The 18,898-nt window shown below is 50.6% G+C and overlaps 1 protein-coding gene across 1 annotated transcript in view; it reads left to right on the top strand.

Moving 5' to 3' along the window:
* CUL9 (cullin 9) overlaps window positions 1-18,898 on the top strand; it is a 576,404-nt gene that overhangs the window by 347,757 nt on the left and 209,749 nt on the right. Inside the window, exons 29-30 of the mRNA XM_069236395.1 lie at window positions 11,111-11,240; window positions 15,697-15,899. Coding sequence (XP_069092496.1) covers window positions 11,111-11,240; window positions 15,697-15,899 — 333 coding nt within the window. The remainder of the gene's footprint in view (window positions 1-11,110; window positions 11,241-15,696; window positions 15,900-18,898) is intronic.

Below are 18,898 nucleotides of genomic sequence, written 5' to 3'. Positions count from 1 at the left end.
GGGGGACACAAGTCCACACAGAAATTTCACCCTCAGCGGCGCGGGGGCGGCCGGGTGCAGTGTAGAAACAAGCGTCGGGTTCGCAATGTTGGTCTATGAGAGATCTCGGGATCTCTTCAGCGCTGCAGGCAGGCAAGGGGGGGGTTCCTCGGGGAAACCTCCACTTGAGCAAGGGAGAGGGACTCCTGGGGGTCACTTCTCCAGTGAAAGTCCGGTCCTTCAGGTCCTGGGGGCTGCGGGTGCAGGGTCTCTCCCAGGCGTCGGGACTTTAGGTTCAAAGAGTCGCGGTCAGGGGAAGCCTCGGGATTCCCTCTGCAGGCGGCGCTGTGGGGGCTCAGGGGGGACAGGTTTTGGTACTCACAGTATCAGAGTAGTCCTGGGGTCCCTCCTGAGGTGTTGGATCGCCACCAGCCGAGTCGGGGTCGCCGGGTGCAGTGTTGCAAGTCTCACGCTTCTTGCGGGGAGCTTGCAGGGTTCTTTAAAGTTGCTGGAAACAAAGTTGCAGCTTTTCTTGGAGCAGGTCCGCTGTCCTCGGGAGTTTCTTGTCTTTTCGAAGCAGGGGCAGTCCTCAGAGGATGTCGAGGTCGCTGGTCCCTTTGGAAGGCGTCGCTGGAGCAGGATCTTTGGAAGGCAGGAGACAGGCCGGTGAGTTTCTGGAGCCAAGGCAGTTGTCGTCTTCTGGTCTTCCGCTGCAGGGGTTTTCAGCTGGGCAGTCCTTCTTCTTGTAGTTGCAGGAATCTAATTTTCTAGGGTTCAGGGTAGCCCTTAAATACTAAATTTAAGGGCGTGTTTAGGTCTGGGGGGTTAGTAGCCAATGGCTACTAGCCCTGAGGGTGGGTACACCCTCTTTGTGCCTCCTCCCAAGGGGAGGGGGTCACAATCCTAACCCTATTGGGGGAATCCTCCATCTGCAAGATGGAGGATTTCTAAAAGTTAGAGTCACCTCAGCTCAGGACACCTTAGGGGCTGTCCTGACTGGCCAGTGACTCCTCCTTGTTTTTCTCATTATTTTCTCCGGCCTTGCCGCCAAAAGTGGGGCCTGGCCGGAGGGGGCGGGCAACTCCACTAGCTGGAGTGTCCTGCTGGGTTGGCACAAAGGAGGTGAGCCTTTGAGGCTCACCGCCAGGTGTGACAATTCCTGCCTGGGAGAGGTGTTAGCATCTCCACCCAGTGCAGGCTTTGTTACTGGCCTCAGAGTGACAAAGGCACTCTCCCCATGGGGCCAGCAACATGTCTCGGTTTGTGGCAGGCTGCTAAAACTAGTCAGCCTACACAGATAGTCGGTTAAGTTTCAGGGGGCACCTCTAAGGTGCCCTCTGTGGTGTAGTTTACAATAAAATGTACACTGGCATCAGTGTGCATTTATTGTGCTGAGAAGTTTGATACCAAACTTCCCAGTTTTCAGTGTAGCCATTATGGTGCTGTGGAGTTCGTGTTTGACAGACTCCCAGACCATATACTCTTATGGCTACCCTGCACTTACAATGTCTAAGGTTTTGTTTAGACACTGTAGGGGTACCATGCTCATGCACTGGTACCCTCACCTATGGTATAGTGCACCCTGCCTTAGGGCTGTAAGGCCTGCTAGAGGGGTGTCTTACCTATACTGCATAGGCAGTGAGAGGCTGGCATGGCACCCTGAGGGGAGTGCCATGTCGACTTACTCGTTTTGTCCTCACTAGCACACACAAGCTGGTAAGCAGTGTGTCTGGGCTGAGTGAGAGGTCTCCAGGGTGGCATAAGACATGCTGCAGCCCTTAGAGACCTTCCTTGGCATCAGGGCCCTTGGTACTAGAAGTACCAGTTACAAGGGACTTATCTGGATGCCAGGGTCTGCCAATTGTGGATACAAAAGTACAGGTTAGGGAAAGAACACTGGTGCTGGGGCCTGGTTAGCAGGCCTCAGCACACTTTCAATTGTAAACATAGCATCAGCAAAGGCAAAAAGTCAGGGGGCAACCATGCCAAGGAGGCATTTCCTTACACTTAGAGTGCTGGCATCATCGTCTTCAATACAAAGCCCCAATTCTTTTTCCCCAGTGCACAGGGAAGTGGAAAAGATGGAAGCCATGTTAAAGAGCGTCCTTTCCTTAGGAGCCTTGCCCTTTGATAGCTAATACAGCTTCCTTTTGGCCCAGTACTCCCATGCTTTGTGGGAGGTGGCCTAATTACTTGCTCCTAATCTCCCTGGCCATCTCTGTGATTGATAATCAGTTTGTGCGGGATGAACTGAATGCTGCATCTCTGGTTTGGACACAGTCAGCCCTGTTGCCAGTGCTTCTAGGTTCACCATTCCCCATCATCCCTTTTTAAAAGCACTCGACATCTTTAATTGATTTACCCATTCTTGGCTCCCACCTCTTTGGAAGGTATGCAGACTCCCCTGCTAGTGCTTTATTCAAGGATGGGCTACACATCGGTCTTTGGACCTGGCCTGTCCACCACCACAGTTCCAATAACTTTACCACAAATTACATGGCAGGTTTTTAAAATTATTTTTATTGAAACAAGCAAACAAGGTTCACATAGCAAATAGACATCATTTCAGTTGAATTCTTAACACTGGAGTGGTTTGTGGCGAAGCTGTCTGAGATGGGTGATGTAATTAATAATACGCTCTTCTGTGATTTCTAACCCTTGTACTCTTTTCATGTTCCCAAATCTTCTTTCATTTTTGGGACAGCCCCAGCCCTCATACATTACCTGTTCTGCCCTCTGGCACCAGTCAAGGTCAAACTCCCAATCTTTTGCTGTTGGATTCTGTGGTTGGCCTCACGCCCTAGCTGTGTTGCGTTTCGCCACTCCAGCGGCCAGTCGTGGCCAAATCTCTCTGTATTCAGACCATGTGGATTACCCTGACACCCCTAGCAGGAACCATTTAACTTCCAATGGGACCCCTGTCACCAAGACCCAGGACATCACCTGAGCGATCCCAGACCAATATTCTTGGATCTTCAGGCACCCCCAAAGTGAGTGGAAAAAGTGCCTTATTCAGTGCAGGCTCTCAGACACTGGTGTAGGTGTTCTGCCTATTTTGTGTAGCATCTTCTGCATGTACTATGTTCTGTGGAGTATTTTAAGTTGCACTAGTATGAACCAAGCATGTACGGCTATCTCTCGGGGGCTCCTGAGGGCCTTGCCCCATTTTACATCCTACGTCTTCCTCCCTGAGTTGGCCCAGCAATCAGGTTTGTAATTCACCAGTTGTTTATATTGCATTGAAATCTCTTTTTCCCCCTCTTTTACATGTTCCCGGAGTGCGTGGCCCAATTGAATGTATCAATAGCGTTCCGTTTCTGTTAGACTATAGTCCAACTGCAAATCGCTAAAATTTATAAAGGTTTTCGCCTGCCAACAGGTTTGATTCCTGTTAGTTCCCATTTCTAAAATCCTTGCAGCCCTCCAGCTTCCTTAAGTAGGACGCTATGCCAAATCGGGGTCATACCGGTGACTCTCCTTTTCCAAACCATGGAGTTATTTGCGTCTTTAAAGGCCCCAACTAGAGTTGTTGTGGAAGGTCCCCTGTCCTTTTTGTTTTGTATAACTGGGCCTCGTGGCCACCTCTCCCCATTGACTCTATCAGCTGTTTAAGCTGAGTCCTGTCTGCCAGCAAACACCTACTCATTACTTATTTGGAGCTGCGTCACCCAGTCGTACTTCTGCAGCTCTGGAACAGCTAAGCCCCCGTCGTAGACTCCTTTTTGTAGCTTGGCTAGGGCTATTCGGGGAGTCCTCCCGTTACTCAGAAGTAAGTGGACCTCCTTCTCAATGTTAGTAAATACTTCTGGCGGAATCCTATATGGCGTATTCTGCATTACATATAAAAATCGGGGCGGACTCATCTTAGAGTGCTGCTCTCCCCATCATGGTCGGTGGGCGGCTGCGCCAATTTGAGATGCCCCCTCTGAGTTTCTCCAATTGGGTGGCCACAATTCGAATAAAAACTCACGGGGATCAAATGTTATGTGGATATCCAGATATCTAAAACAGTCTGTAACTAGCGGAGCCTCACAGTCTCTTGGTAGTCCCGGGCGCACCCCTGAGAGAGGATATAGCAGCAGTTTGGACCCGTTCATTGAATTCCTTGAATATTCCAAATATCTTTATTAATCTGGCTATTGAGTGTGAGGGCTGAGTAACATAGAGAAGTATGTCAACAGCGTACAAGGAGATCTTCCCCTCCCATCCCCCTGGGGCTGATAACTCTTACCGAGGGGTCCATGTGAATTCATGCAGCCAATGCTTCCAATACCAAGGCGATCAGAATGGGGGATAGTGGCACCCCTACCAGGTACCTCTCCAATGGTCAAACTCACGGGGCACTGCCCCATTTACGTTCACTCTTGCCTTAGGAAGACTGCAGAGCAATCCAACCCAAGTATGAAACAGAGGTCAAAACCCCATTGTTTCTAAGGCAGTGAATATGTAGGAATGCTCCATCAAGTCGAACGCCATCCTGGCATCCAGGGCCATCAATGCTGTGTGCTTAACTTAGGGGCTCCAGGTTATATGGACCTCCCGTATAGTTGCTGGAGGTTGAGCTTTGTGCTCCTTTTGGGCATGAAGCCTGATTGGTCTGGATGAATGAGTGAAGTTATCACCTTCTGAAGCCTAGTTGCTAAGACTTTTGCTATTACTTTTGCTTCTACGTTTAGCAAGAATGAGGCCTGTAGGAGCCACAGACTGTAGGGGGCTTCTCTTTTTTGTGGTAGACCATAATATGTGCCGTTCTTTGGTCCGCCAGCTGGCAGCCCTGTTCGTAGGCTTCTCTGAACATGTTTGCCATCGGCTTGGCTACTATATTTTTGTACATCTCCACCGGCAGGCCATTAGGGCCTGGAGCCTTGCCTGACTAGAGATTCCTCAGAGCTTGCGTTTGTTCCTCTTCTAACAGATCAGCCCCTAATAATTCCTTGTCGTCTGAGTTGAGGCCCTGCAGTGGGATGCCCGCTAGGAAGTCAGCACAATCCTCATGTGCCATTGTTCATGAGGATGCATAGAGACCCTCATAGTATGTAGCAAAAGCCTCCGCTATTGTTTTCCCTGTTGTGTGTTGGACACCTGTCTCGTTGTCTATTCAAAGCACACGAGCAATCGTCTGCCGGCCTTCTCTCCCACCTTGTATAACCTGCGTTGTGTTGTGATGGCATAGTCTCTAGCCTAATGCTCGGACTGGGCTCCTAAGTCTTTTTGGTGGAGCTGAAATTTATGCTTATCCTCTGAGTTGTTCGTGGTTTGGGCTATCTCTGATAATTCCATAATGTATTTTTCTATGTTTGCGCATGCCAATTTCATATCTTTGGTCTTGGCTCCTATTAGGGCCTGGGCTTGTCCCCGAATTACGGCCTTAAACACTTCCCAGGTGGTACCTGCTGAAGCCACTGATCTCACATTCTCTTTTAAGGAGAGATCCGCTCCCTTCCCTCAATTTGGCTTGTATGTCTCTCTTGCAAGCTCCATGTACCTAGACTTTCTGTTAATTTATAGTCTCTTGTAGGACTCCTTAAAAGTACCCCCACTGGCGAGTGGTCAGATATCCCTCTAGCCTCATGCATAGCTGCCCCAAACCTGTCCATTTGTGTGTGAAGTGTAAATATGTAGTCAATACGTGAAAAGCACTGACCCAACCACCAGCACACGCGCCATCAACCACCTCAAGTGCATCCTGGTCAACGCTCGCTCTGTCCACAAGCACGCTGTTGAACTCTGGGACCTCCTGGACTCCACAGCTCCGGACGTCGCCTTCATCACGGAAACCTGGATGATGCCTCATCAGCTCCAGACATCGCCACTGCCATCCCCGAAGGCTACAAGATCTCCAGAAAAGACCGCACCAACCAAGTAGGAGGAGGTATCGCCATCGTCTTCAAAGACTCCATCAGCGTCACCACCTCCACCGAAGACACCCCTCTCGCCGCTGAACATATGCATTTTCAGATTCGCACCGACCCCAGGACCACCCTCAGAGGATCCCTCGTCTACCGTCCCCCCGGACCGCGCGCCCCTTTCAGCGACGCCATCGCCATCTTCATCTCACCGCACGCCCTCGCCGGACTACATCCTCCTAGGCGACCTCAACTTCCATCTGGAACAGAACAACGACCCCAACACTACTGCCCTGCTCGCCAACCTCGGCCTCAAGCAACTGGTGAACACCGCCACCCACATCGCCGGACACACGCTTGACCCTATCTTCTCCGCCAGCAAACACATCATCTTCAGCCACACCTCCGCTCTACACTGGACCGACCACAGCTGTGTCCACTTCACATTCCGACGCGAGACCCGCCACCTCCGCACTCAACCCATCCCTCGCCGACAGTGGAACAAGATCTCCGAAGAGCAACTCTTCCCTGCACTCGCCGCCAACCAACCCACGCTCACCACCGACCCACCCACCCTCACCACCGACCCCAACGACGCAGCCCTCAGCCTCACGAACTGGATCTCCAACTGCGCAGACAACCTTGCTCCCCTCAAACGCACGCATCGACAGGCCAACACCAAAAGACCTCTCTGGTTCTCTGACACCCTCAAAGAATCAAAGAAAACGTGTCGTGCCCTCGAGAAGGCCTGGCGCAAGGACCACACCGCTGACAACATGACCGCCCTCAAGAACGCTACCCGCGAACACCACCACCTAATCCGCGCTGCCGAAAGGAACTTTTTCACCGACAGACTGGACAAAAACAGCCACAACAGCAGAGAACTTTTTAGCATCGTCAAGGAGTTCGCCAACGCTGTCACGCCCTCACAGGATTTGTGCGAATCCCTCGCCACCTTCTTCCATCGCAAGATCAGCGACCCCCCACGACAGCTTCGGACACCAGATCCAACCAAGCATCACCGAACCCGCACCCCCGGCCATCACCCTCAACGACTGGACCCACATCAACACTGAAGAAACCAAATCCATCATGAACTCTATCCACTCCGGCGCCCCTTCGGACCCCTGCCCTCACTTCATCTTTAATAAAGCCGACAACATCATCGCCCCGCACCTCCAGACCGTCATCAACTCTTCTTTTTCTTCTGCTACCTTCCCCGAGTGCTGGAAACACGCCGAAGTCAACGCCCTACTAAAGAAACCTACGGCTGACCCGAGCGACCTATTAAGGTAATAGAGAACACCGTCAACAAACAGCTGACCACCTTCCTGGAAAACAACAACCTGCTCGACCCTTCACAAACCGGATTCCGAACCAACCACAGCACAGAAACCGCCCTCATCTCAGTCACAGACGACATCAGAACCCTGATGGACAATGGTGAAACAGTCGCCCTCATCCTCCTCGACCTCTCGGCTGCCTTCGACACCGTCTGTCACCGCACCCTAATCACCCGCCTCCGCTCCACCGGGATCCAAGGCCAGGCCCTGGACTGGATCGCCTCCTTCCTCTCAAACCGATCTCAAAGAGTTTACCTCCCACCGTTTCGCTCAGACCACACCGAGATCATCTGCCGCGTACCTCAAGGCTCATCGCTCAGCCCGACACTCTTCAATGTCTACATGAGCCCCCTCGCCGACATCGTACGCAAGCACGACATCATCATCATCACCTCCTACGCCGACGACACCCAACTTATACTCTCCCTCACCAAGGACCCCGCCAGCGCCAAAACCAACCTACAAGAGGGTATGAAGGACGTCGCAGATTGGATGAGACTCAGCCGCCTAAAGCTGAACTCTGACAAAACGGAAGTCCTCATCCTCGGCAACACCCCTTCTGCTTGGGACGACTCCTGGTGGCCCACGGCCCTTGGCACCACACCGACCCCCGCAGACCACGCCCGCAACCTAGGCTTCATCTTGGACCCTCTTCCCACCATGACCAAGCAAGTCAACGCCGTGTCCTCCGCCTGCTTCCTCACTCTCCGCATGCTCCGCAAGATCTTCCGCTGGATCCCCGCCGACACTAGAAAAACCGTGACCCACGCCCTCGTCACGAGCCGCCTGGACTTACGGCAACACCCTCTACGCTGGGACCACAGCCAAACTCCAAAAACGCCTGCAACGCATTCAAAACGCCTCGGCCCGCCTCATCCTCGACATACCCCTCAACAGCCACATCTCCGCACACCTGAGACACCTGCATTGGCTCCCAGTCAGCAAAAGAATCACCTTTCGACTTCTCACCCACGCACACACAAAGCCCTCCACAACAAGGGACCGGAATACCTCAACCGACTCCTCAGCTTCTACGTCCCCACCCGCCTCCTCCGTTTCTACGTCCCCACCCGCCTCCTCCGTTCCTCTGGCCTCGCGCTCGCTGCCGTCCCTCGCATCCGCCGCTCCACGGCGGGTGGGAGGTCTTTCTCCTTCCTGGCAGCCAAGACCTGGAACTCCCTCCCCACCAACCTCAGGACCACCCAGGACCACTCCGCATTCCGGAGACTCCTAAAAACCTGGCTTTTTGAGCAGCAGTAACCCCCCCCCTTTTTCCCCTAGCGCCTTGAGACCCGCACGCGTGAGTAGCACGCTTTATAAATGATTTGATTTGATTTGACCCGCTGAGAAATAAGTGTAAATAATTGTCTGTGGGTGGCGGGCTCGCAACATGTCTACCAAGAGCTGGTGCAAAATGAGCAAGCGGCCCCTCGCGTCCCTAGCTTCCTGTTCCCCAGACCGATCTATATCATTGTCATAGTTGTGTTCATGTCTCCCCCCAGAATCAGTGTCCCGCAGGGCAACCTCAATAACCGCTCTCCAAGCTCTGGGAAGGTCATTTCGTGCAAGCGCTGTGGTATGTACACTGAGAAAAGATTTAATGTGGTGCCTTCCCATGTGCCAGTTAGCGCCATATAGCGTTTGTTGGCGTCATGCCATATTTGATGGGGAGTAAGTGCTACCGAATTCTTGACCAGGATCCCAGCTCCCCTTGGGTCTGTTGTGTAACCAGCAAGCGCCTTCAGTACATACCCAAAACGGTCCAATGCCCTATATTAGCTCCCTTTGAGGTGCGTTTCCTGCAACAATACAATGTCGAGTGCATGCCGTTTCAGGTGTTGTAGGACCAGTGTACTCTTAATCTTGTCCCCCCTCCAGACCATTTTAAGGCCGTTTCTGGGACATGCTCTTTTGGAGAGGATTGTCCTTTTACCCTGTACAGCCACCTAGCAAGCTTTCTTTGGCCGTACAGAGGGTGGCAAAGTTCCAAGGAGTCTAAAGCTCAGCAACAACAGGCCTTGTCTTCCTCCTCTCAGACACCCACATCTAAACCATTTTAGTCTACTCTTGAGGGAGCAGGTACTGCCTGTGTTGGAGAAGGGTGTCCTACCGCTTCGAACATGCGCATTCGAGCACTGTGGTTCGCTGGGTCCTGCACATTCTTTGCAAAAGCGAGGGTCCTCTCTTTGGCGACTCCCTGCCCTTCATTCCTCCTCCCCTCTGAGCCAGCTCCAAGCTTCATTGCTTCATCTTCCGACAGGAGGTTCCTTCACTGTTCATCAAAGGCATGATGGAACTAGTGCTGGCAGTAGGGATGGGACAGGAATGCGACTCATTGTTTGCTTGATCCCAAGGAAGACGCGGGCCTCCACCCCATTGTGGACCTCTGCGCTCTCAGCTCATTCCTTTGCAAGGAGAAGTTGTAGATGCTGTCCTTAGCTCAGGTGTAACTGACTCTGGAGCATGGATGATGCCCCCGCCCTCCATTGTTGCGTACTTCCAGAAATCAATTCTGCAGTGGCACAGGAAATACCTGAGGTGTTACACCCACCGTCAATTTGCAGTTTTCCCATTCAGACTGAATTTGAGTGTTCACAAAAGATACAACGGTAAAACTTCGCAGGCCGGAATTCTCTGTAGTCCCGTTCCTCAACAACTCGTTGCTGAAACTAGTGTGGGACCATCTTAGCCCATGGTCTCTCTGCTGTTAGCCATGTTCTCCTTCTGTCACCCTTTCCAAGTCACACCGCAGCCCTCTCAATGACTCCTCTACCGAGATGGAACTCAACCATGTCCCTCAAGGCCTCTGTGCCTCCATCAGCTTCAGGCTATGCTCCTGGTGTTACTGGAAGGGACTTATTGTCTGCTATGACAATCCTTAATTTACTGGGCCTGTTTGCCTTCTGCATCTTGCTAGTGCCGTACCCTTGGTCGTCTATGTGGGCACTACGTTGTTGCTTCCACGTCCAGTGGGCCTAGCAAAGGCAAATCCTGTCAGGCAAGGATCAGATTTCTCATGCAGTAGCACATGGGGATAGTGCTGTCTGGTGTCTGAGCACCTGTGTTTCAGGAAGCCTTTTTGTCCTCTGGCAGTGGTCACAGTTGTAACCAAAGGTTTGGGTGGGTCATTTGGGTTCTCTGGAAATCAGAGGTCTTTGTTCTCAATCCAAGCAGATGTCTCACATCAGCTTGCATGAACTTCATACCGTGTGTGGTGCTGCAGATGTTTTTGATTGGATGTTTCCTCAAACCCATTGCCTCGGAGGTGCTGAGTTGGTGTTGATTGAAGAGATGCAGAACTACATTTGGAAGTGTCCATCAGAAAAACAAGTTTCTTACCTTTGGATAGTATCTACTGTTGGATACTGTCGTTCAGTAGTTTCCTCCCTGATCCCTCCTGCCGCCTCATTATGAGGAAGGGTCCGGCATATTTCGTAATAAGGTACCGATATATAGTCGTGCTGCTTGGTATTTCAGCCTTACCGGAGTCCTCTCCACCTCCAGGAGTGTTAGAAAAAGATGGGGAGGTGACATTAGTGCATTGGGACGGTGCCTTACAGGATATCCATGATGTCTCTGGAGCCGAGCCCAAGGACTCTGCGGAGCCGCTGCACCGCCTGGTGGCGCAGGAGGCCTGGTGCCCGGCAGAATTCAAGAAGTGAGGAATCTGCAGGTAGCTAAAGCATCCACCAGAAGGATTGCTACAGAAGGTAAGCATTGCTGTTCTTCAAAGATAAAGTATTGATTGAGCATTGATGGTATTTTAATGTTATTTACCATGTGATGCTCTTCCCCTTGACGCTGTAGAAAACGCTGGTACTGCAATCTCTCACCAGCGGCATCAAAGTTCTCTGTATGGCCTTGTGCTTTCCCTTCTAGTGCTGATGCTTTTCTCATGAAAACCATAGCTTCAAGCACCCCTTATTTTTCTTCGGATTCCAGGTGGTTAGTTTGTCGTCCTTGATTCAGTACACCGGTCTCTCTCCAGCGCTTGTAAATCATGCCTTGAACCCTCTGACTGAAACAAAAGGAATCCTCATCAAGTCTGAGAGTGACGAGCCTTCTCAACAAGGTATGTGTTGTAGCCTTCAGTTCTCATACAGCATTGTTAATAAGGACACAGACTTTGGGCCTAATTTAGATCGTGGCGGTAACTATCCCCCCTGTCGAGTTTTGGACTGGAAACCCATCCGCTGCTGTGGCGGTCTGCCCGCTTTATTTACATGTTGGCGGTCCCATAGACTTTAACCCACCCGAATCCTGCCGATTCTGCCAAGCGTTCCCATCTTCTGTGATGGCTTCAAAGGAAAATGTGGCTGATGTAGGGACTCCAGCCACACTTATCGCTGAGATTTAGATGTGCCATTCTGCTGATCAAAAAGTGGTGGTCTGACCTCCACTTCATACTTGGCGGGGAAAGGGGAGTGAAAACTCCCCTTTTCTCCCAATTCCACTTCCCTTTCCGGCTATGTATGACTAGACAGGACCCTCCGTCGCTGCTGCCACAGGACCCCAGAGAAAAGACAACCTTCCCTTCACTGGCCACGAAGGTAGGCAACCCACATTGACTGTGTACGTTGGGCCGGGGATCACTGCACATAGGAACGGTACCACTGCAGACATATAGTCACAGTACTTGTTAAAAATTACTCTGAGATGCATATGTTGGAGACACGGGCAGGGACACACTGGTACACAACACATATCGAACACATACACACAGTTGTCAGTTTGGTGTCAGTATTCATTGCCAAATGAATGCTGGCGCCATAGTGACGTTACATTCACACTTGTCAACAGTGCTGATGTGCGCACATTGCAATGTGCCGGTCCTGTTGTGCTTCGAGCTGTGTGTGACTCAGTACGTGTATATGTGTGTGTGAGATGTGTAGGAAGTTAGCTCTGTATGTGCTATTTCAAAGTAAGGAATAGCATGCACAGAGTCCAAGGGTTCCCCTTAGAGGTAAAATAGTGGTAAAAATAGATAATACTAATGCTCTATTTTGTGGTAGTGTGGTCGAGCAGTAGGCTTATCCAAGGAGTAGTGTTAAGCATTTGTTGTACATACACATAGACAATAAATGAGGTACACACACTCAGAGACAAATCCAGCCAATAGGTTTTGTTATAGAAAAATATATTTTCTTAGTTTATTTTAAGAACCACAGGTTCAAATTTAACATGTAATATCTTGTTTGAAAGGTATTGCAGGTAAGTACATTAGGAACTTTGAATCATTTCAATTGCATGTATGCTTTTCAAGTTATTCACAAATAGCTATTTAAAAAGTGGACACAGTGCAATTTTCACAGTTCCTGGGGGAGGTAAGTTTTTGTTAGTTTTACCAGGTAAGTAAGACACTTACAGGGTTCAGTTCTTGGTCCAAGGTAGCCCACCGTTGGGGGTTCAGAGCAACCCCAAAGTCACCACACCAGCAGCTCAGGGCCGGTCAGGTGCAGAGTTCAAAGTGGTGCCCAAAACGCATAGGCTAGAATGGAGAGAAGGGGGTGCCCCGGTTCCGGTCTGCTTGCAGGTAAGTACCCGCGTCTTCGGAGGGCAGACCAGGGGGGTTTTGTAGGGCACCGGGGGGGACACAAGCCCACACAGAAATTTCACCCTCAGCGGCGCGGGGGCGGCCGGGTGCAGTGTTAGAACAAGCGTCGGGTTCGCAATGTTAGTCAATGAGAGATCAAGGGATCTCTTCAGCGCTGCAGGCAGGCAAGGGGGGGCTTCCTCGGGGAAACCTCCACTTGGGCAAGGGAGAGGGACTCCTGGGGGTCACTTCTGCAGTGAAAGTCCGGTCCTTCAGGTCCTGGGGGCTGCGGGTGCAGGGTCTTTTCCAGGCGTCGGTACTTAGGTTTCAGAGAGTCGCGGTCAGGGGAAGCCTCGGGATTCCCTCTGCAGGCGGCGCTGTGGGGGCTCAGGTGGGACAGGTTTTGGTACTCACAGTCGTAGAGTAGTCCGGGGGTCCTCCCTGAGGTGTTGGTTCTCCACCAGCCGAGTCGGGGTCGCCGGGTGCAGTGTTGCAAGTCTCACGCTTCTTGCGGGGAGATTGCAGGGGTCTTTAAAGCTGCTCCTTTGGATAAAGTTGCAGTCTTTTTGGAGCAGGTCCGCTGTCCTCGGGAGTTTCTTGTCGTCGTCGAAGCAGGGCAGTCCTCAGAGGATTCAGAGGTCGCTGGTCCCTTTGGAAGGCGTCGCTGGAGCAGAGTTCTTTGGAAGGCAGGAGACAGGCCGGTGAGTTTCTGGAGCCAAGGCAGTTGTTGTCTTCTGGTCTTCCTCTGCAGGGGTTTTCAGCTAGGCAGTCCTTCTTCTTGTTGTTGCAGGAATCTCATTTTCTAGGGTTCAGGGTAGCCCTTAAATACTAAATTTAAGGGCGTGTTTAGGTCTGGGGGGTTAGTAGCCAATGGCTACTAGCCCTGAGGGTGGGTACACCCTCTTTGTGCCTCCTCCCAAGGGGAGGGGGTCACAATCCTAACCCTATTGGGGGAATCCTCCATCTGCAAGATGGAGGATTTCTAGAAGTTAGAGTCACCTCAGCTCAGGACACCTTAGGGGCTGTCCTGACTGGCCAGTGACTCCTCCTTGTTATTCTCATTATTTTCTCCGGCCTTGCCGCCAAAAGTGGGGGCCGGGGCCGGAGGGGGCGGGCAACTCCACTAGCTGGAGTGTCCTGCGGTGCTGTGACAAAGGGGTGAGCCTTTGAGGCTCACCGCCAGGTGTTACAGCTCCTGCCTGGGGGAGGTGTTAGCATCTCCACCCAGTGCAGGCTTTGTTACTGGCCTCAGAGTGACAAAGGCACTCTCCCCATGGGGCCAGCAACATGTCTCTAGTGTGGCAGGCTGCTGGAACTAGTCAGCCTACACAGACAGTCGGTTAAGTTTCAGGGGGCACCTCTAAGGTGCCCTCTGGGGTGTATTTTGCAATAAAATGTACACTGGCATCAGTGTGCATTTATTGTGCTGAGAAGTTTGATACCAAACTTCCCAGTTTTCAGTGTAGCCATTATGGTGCTGTGGAGTTCGTGTAAAACAGACTCCCAGACCATATACTCTTATGGCTACCCTGCACTTACAATGTCTAAGGTTTTGCTTAGACACTGTAGGGGTACAGTGCTCATGCACTGGTACCCTCACCTATGGTATAGTGCACCCTGCCTTAGGGCTGTAAGGCCTGCTAGAGGGGTGTCTTACCTATGCTGCATAGGCAGTGAGAGGCTGGCATGGCACCCTGAGGGGAGTGCCATGTCGACTTACTCGTTTTGTTCTCACTAGCACACACAAGCTGGCAAGCAGGGTGTCTGTGCTGAGTGAGAGGTCTCCAGGGTGGCATAAGACATGCTGCAGCCCTTAGAGACCTTCCTTGGCATCAGGGCCCTTGGTACTAGAAGTACCAGTTACAAGGGACTTATCTGGATGCCAGGGTCTGCCAATTGTGGATACAAAAGTACAGGTTAGGGAAAGAACACTGGTGCTGGGGCCTGGTTAGCAGGCCTCAGCACACTTTCGATTGTAAACATAGCATCAGCAAAGGCAAAAAGTCAGGGGCCAACCATGCCAAGGAGGCATTTCCTTACAAGATGCAATTGGCTTGGTGAGGTAAAGGGCGGTGTATAGTGGGTGATGTGGTTTTGTCAATATGTGTGCCACTTGCATATGGCGAGTATGTTGTGTTGCATGCAGAATTTAGATGAATGTTGTGTGGCGGTTGTTGTCCTGATGTGTGTAGTTGTGCTTGTGCATATGTTTGTGTAGTTGTGGGTGTGTTGTGTGGATTCAGTATGAATAGTGTGTGTTGTGTGATGGATGTATGTCAATGTGTGTTTGTTGCATGTGGGTCCTGTGTTGTGGTGGGATGGCAATGGCTAATGGTGTGTGTAATGCAGGGGGATGCATATGTGAAGGGTAGTGTGTGTGTGTGTTTGTGACTTACCTGTAGTCTACAGCCGCTGTCCTTGTCTGATGTCCATTGGGTCCACTGATGTCCTACCTTCGTCAGCAGACCGCCAACATGACACCGCCTGTCTAACCTTAACATCTAAATACAGCCGGTGGTAACCCACCTGACTGACGGCTCAGGAGGGCACTCCGTTGCTGCGATCTTCGACTGAGCCGCAATACATCCAAATACAGTGGGTAGAACACCGTCAACCTGACTGTCTTCTCGGGCCTGCCGTTGGCTCAGATTGACGGTAACACCTCTGAGATCTAAATCAGGCCCTATGCCTTAATGAGTGTAGTATTCAACACTGTGGCGAAAAAGTCCTGTTGACGAATTCTCATGTCGCCCTACTTCAAAGTTAGATTAATACAGACTCTGTGTAGTGTACACTACAATCTGGGTTTTATGTGCTCTTTACAGTCAAACATGCACCCTTGCTGGCTAGCATAGCCTGGCCTTGGTAACCCATCTGAACTGAAGCAGTTCAGACTTCTGCATGTGGGGGGCTGTCCTTAGGCCAACATTTCCCTTTCATTTGTGCCTCTGTTAGGGGGTGTGACTAACCCAGTTTCGTGTGCTTTGGTTTTCAGTTGTTTTGCGTTTGAACGAAGACTATGTCAGAGAGTGTGGGGAACAGCCGTCGGCACAGTGGCTGCTTCCCAAACAGACTTACCTGAATGTCGAGAGTGACGAAGGCAGCACCTTGGAGCGGAAGCGGAACATCATCTGCTGCCTGATCATCCAGATCATGAAGGAGGAAAAGGAGATGCACATCGACAACCTGGTGTTTAGGGTAAGAGAGCGACGGAAGAGACGCAGCCTAGAACCAGCATAGATGTGATCTGCATTCAGTCAAGACATCAAGCAAGTAATTTAGGGAAAAAGTGAGCAACATTAGGCAGAGATTTTACAGTGCAATATGTCTGCAGTGCAATCAAAGTACAAGTTGGCAGGAGAAACCTAAACTTGTATCTCGTTTGGTTGGAGTGCACTGAATAGGTTGTATTGAGGTGAAGACCTGCATTTTCAAAGGGGGCTCTGCATGGGAGGCAGCTTGTATTCTGTAGTGGAGGCCTGGAAACGTGGGCTTCCCTTTAAAGAGTTACCACCTGCATGTCCCCTGTATGATAAGCAGTCATGTACCCCTGCTCTGAGGACCTGATTGTAACGAAATGCATTCTGCCCACTTAGTCACCTTGATTTTTTGCCTTTGGATCACCTGGTTTTGGGCATTTTACTGTGGGTGAGACTCACAACTCGTGGCTCACCCACGTTAAAACACACAGTAAACAGACTGCGCATCTTTACCGCCAGTCTGCCTTTTAAGGTAAGGCTACAATGATGCAGCAACACTAGGGAGCACTTGGCTGTTACACTGAAACAGTTCCCATTGTGCGCAGCCTGGTAACTGTTCAGAGATAGCCTGGCACAGAGGGGACTCTGCAGGACCAGGTGTTGACCTGGGATAGGCCTTATAATATGAGTGGACACTCACAGAGAAACACATTGTGGATTAGTGTGTTGTCTGCAGTGACACCTTTTTACATACAGCGGGGGGAATGTGCCTTAGAGTGCAGTTTCACTCCCCTTTGGGGCTGCAAAGTCCATCAAGATATCAAAATGGGGTGCCAATATTTGTGCCAAGATGGATTATGCAAATCCCAAACAGATGAGTGTACACCTTATAGGTCATCCACGATTGCCATTGTCTCTGTAAACTTCGCACTTGTATAGCGCACTACTCACCCGTTAGGGTCTCAAGGCGCTGTACGCATACCACTGTGGAACCCCTCCTGGCTTTTCCCTGTGAGGCACCCACTCCTGGACAGCGCCAGGGTGAAGCCAGGCATCCAAGCACTGTGAGGGCCGTTGTGGAGATTAAGCAAGCTATTGCCCAGAGTTGCAGAGTGTGACCCATTAATGAGAGTAGGCACCGAGGCGAGAATTATCTGGTCCAAGGGAATTGAGCCCTGGTCCCGGGCCAGATCTCTGCATCAGGGTCTGGCGCTCTAACCATTGTGCCACACTTCTCCACTCTAGCTCATCTCAGGATCAGACTCCAGGCTTTGGTCCACCCTGCTTGGCCAATCTATTGACAATGCTCTCCAGCAGATGGAGCAAAGTCCTCACACTCAATGGAAGCAATTAACAGTGCTTCACTCAGCTCCTGAGGAGGAAGGAGTGAAAATATGCATCCGTTAAATAGCTGTTACACTGTACCAGGGTCTGAACAAAGTAGGCAGCCCAGACCTTTGGAGCATCAAAGGAGGGGTCTCCATTTTTAAGTTTTGGTGAGAAAGACCCCTTGAGGAGATATGGCCATTGCCTTCTTGATGGTGCCATCTTGAAGTGTCCCAGCATGCTGTGCAGGAGGTGTTGGACAGGTGTGAGGAGGTGATGTGACACATGGGATTGGCCAGGGCTGCCTAGCTTCTAGAACTTTCCATCCCCACTTAGTCTTGCACGAAGGGGAGAGGCTTCTTTTTGCTGGAGCTGGACACTGGAGCTGAACTTTGGCAGCCATTGACAGCTGGAAGGAGGAACCCACAGATCCCCCTTGGTCTAAGGACTCTGCCTGCAGTTGACCAAAGGTTTGCCTAGTAATGTTGGTAGGTAGGTAAGCTGGTTGTTGCTGGTTAGGACATATCTTTGGTAAGGCACAGGACTATAAACTTGATATGATCCTCACTGGAAGCCAGTACTTGGCAAGCCGTTGAGTTGCTCATTGAGCTATGACTCAGCTTTCTGGGTCCACTGATGTCTATTAAGATTATTATTCAGCAAAGTCAAGTACAATACATTACAGTCATCAGGTGTGAATTAACTGCAGTGCCAACCACCAGGGCCCATGTTTTTTGAGATAATAAGAATCAGTTTAGCCCAGCTGTTGCTGAGGAAACCTGCATTAGTGGCTGTGCTAATTTGAAGGAGTCCTCAAAAACAAAACCGTCTAGGTCTTTACCTTGGAAACCGGGGGAACGCTTTCTTCCAGTGGGTATCCTCAAGGATTGTGAAGCATGTCTGTTTTTGATACAAAAAGTGATCAGCTCATTTCTGGTTTGGTTCAGTTTTTGGTAGTTTTCTGACAGCTTGACCTGAATGTCTTGTACAGTTGTCAAGTTGCTCTTGTGTTGAAGGTCATTAGAGCATTTAATGCACATTTGGTTGCTATCTGCCTAAAATTGAATGTAAATTTTTAGGTTGAACTGATGTCTTTATAAATGTTGAACTGTGCAGGTGAGAAGGGGGAACCCCTGTGACACTCCATGTCCTAATGCAGTTCAAGGAGTGCGGGCAGATGCGAGTTTCACCGGTTTATGGTCTGATAATACAGAATGGAACCATTGTTGAGTAGTGTGTGCCCCCTAAACGCTGTGAGAAGTACTGCAGTGGGATTATGATGGCCATGTTGTTGAAGGTGGCAGATAAATCCTGCATGACCAATGTGCATAGAGCTGCTTAGTTCATAACCTAAAGTTTATCGTCTCGGAAGCCTGAAAGGTCAGATTCTGGCCAAGCTGCTCGTCTGACTCCAGTATGAGTGGGAGATAAAATATTGAAAGAGACTTGATTACATTCTCAGTTTCACTCAACAATGGAAAGGTGGTAATGGGACGGAGTTTGGAAAGAGCACTTACTAAGGTTTTTTATCATAAGGGAAATATTTATTCTTCAAGGATAGGTTCTACAACAAACGTTTTTAAATAAAAAGTTTCCTAAATGTTTTATAACGGGAGCAAAGCATTGTGCTGGTTTTTTCAAGATGATGCTCAAGCAGGATTGCACACAGAA

This window comes from Pleurodeles waltl, chromosome 5 (assembly GCF_031143425.1).
Source record: "Pleurodeles waltl isolate 20211129_DDA chromosome 5, aPleWal1.hap1.20221129, whole genome shotgun sequence".
Lineage (NCBI taxonomy): Eukaryota > Metazoa > Chordata > Amphibia > Caudata > Salamandridae > Pleurodeles > Pleurodeles waltl.
The sequence above is the reverse complement of the archived record's forward strand: the minus strand, read 5'-3'. Positions and strand labels throughout refer to the sequence as shown.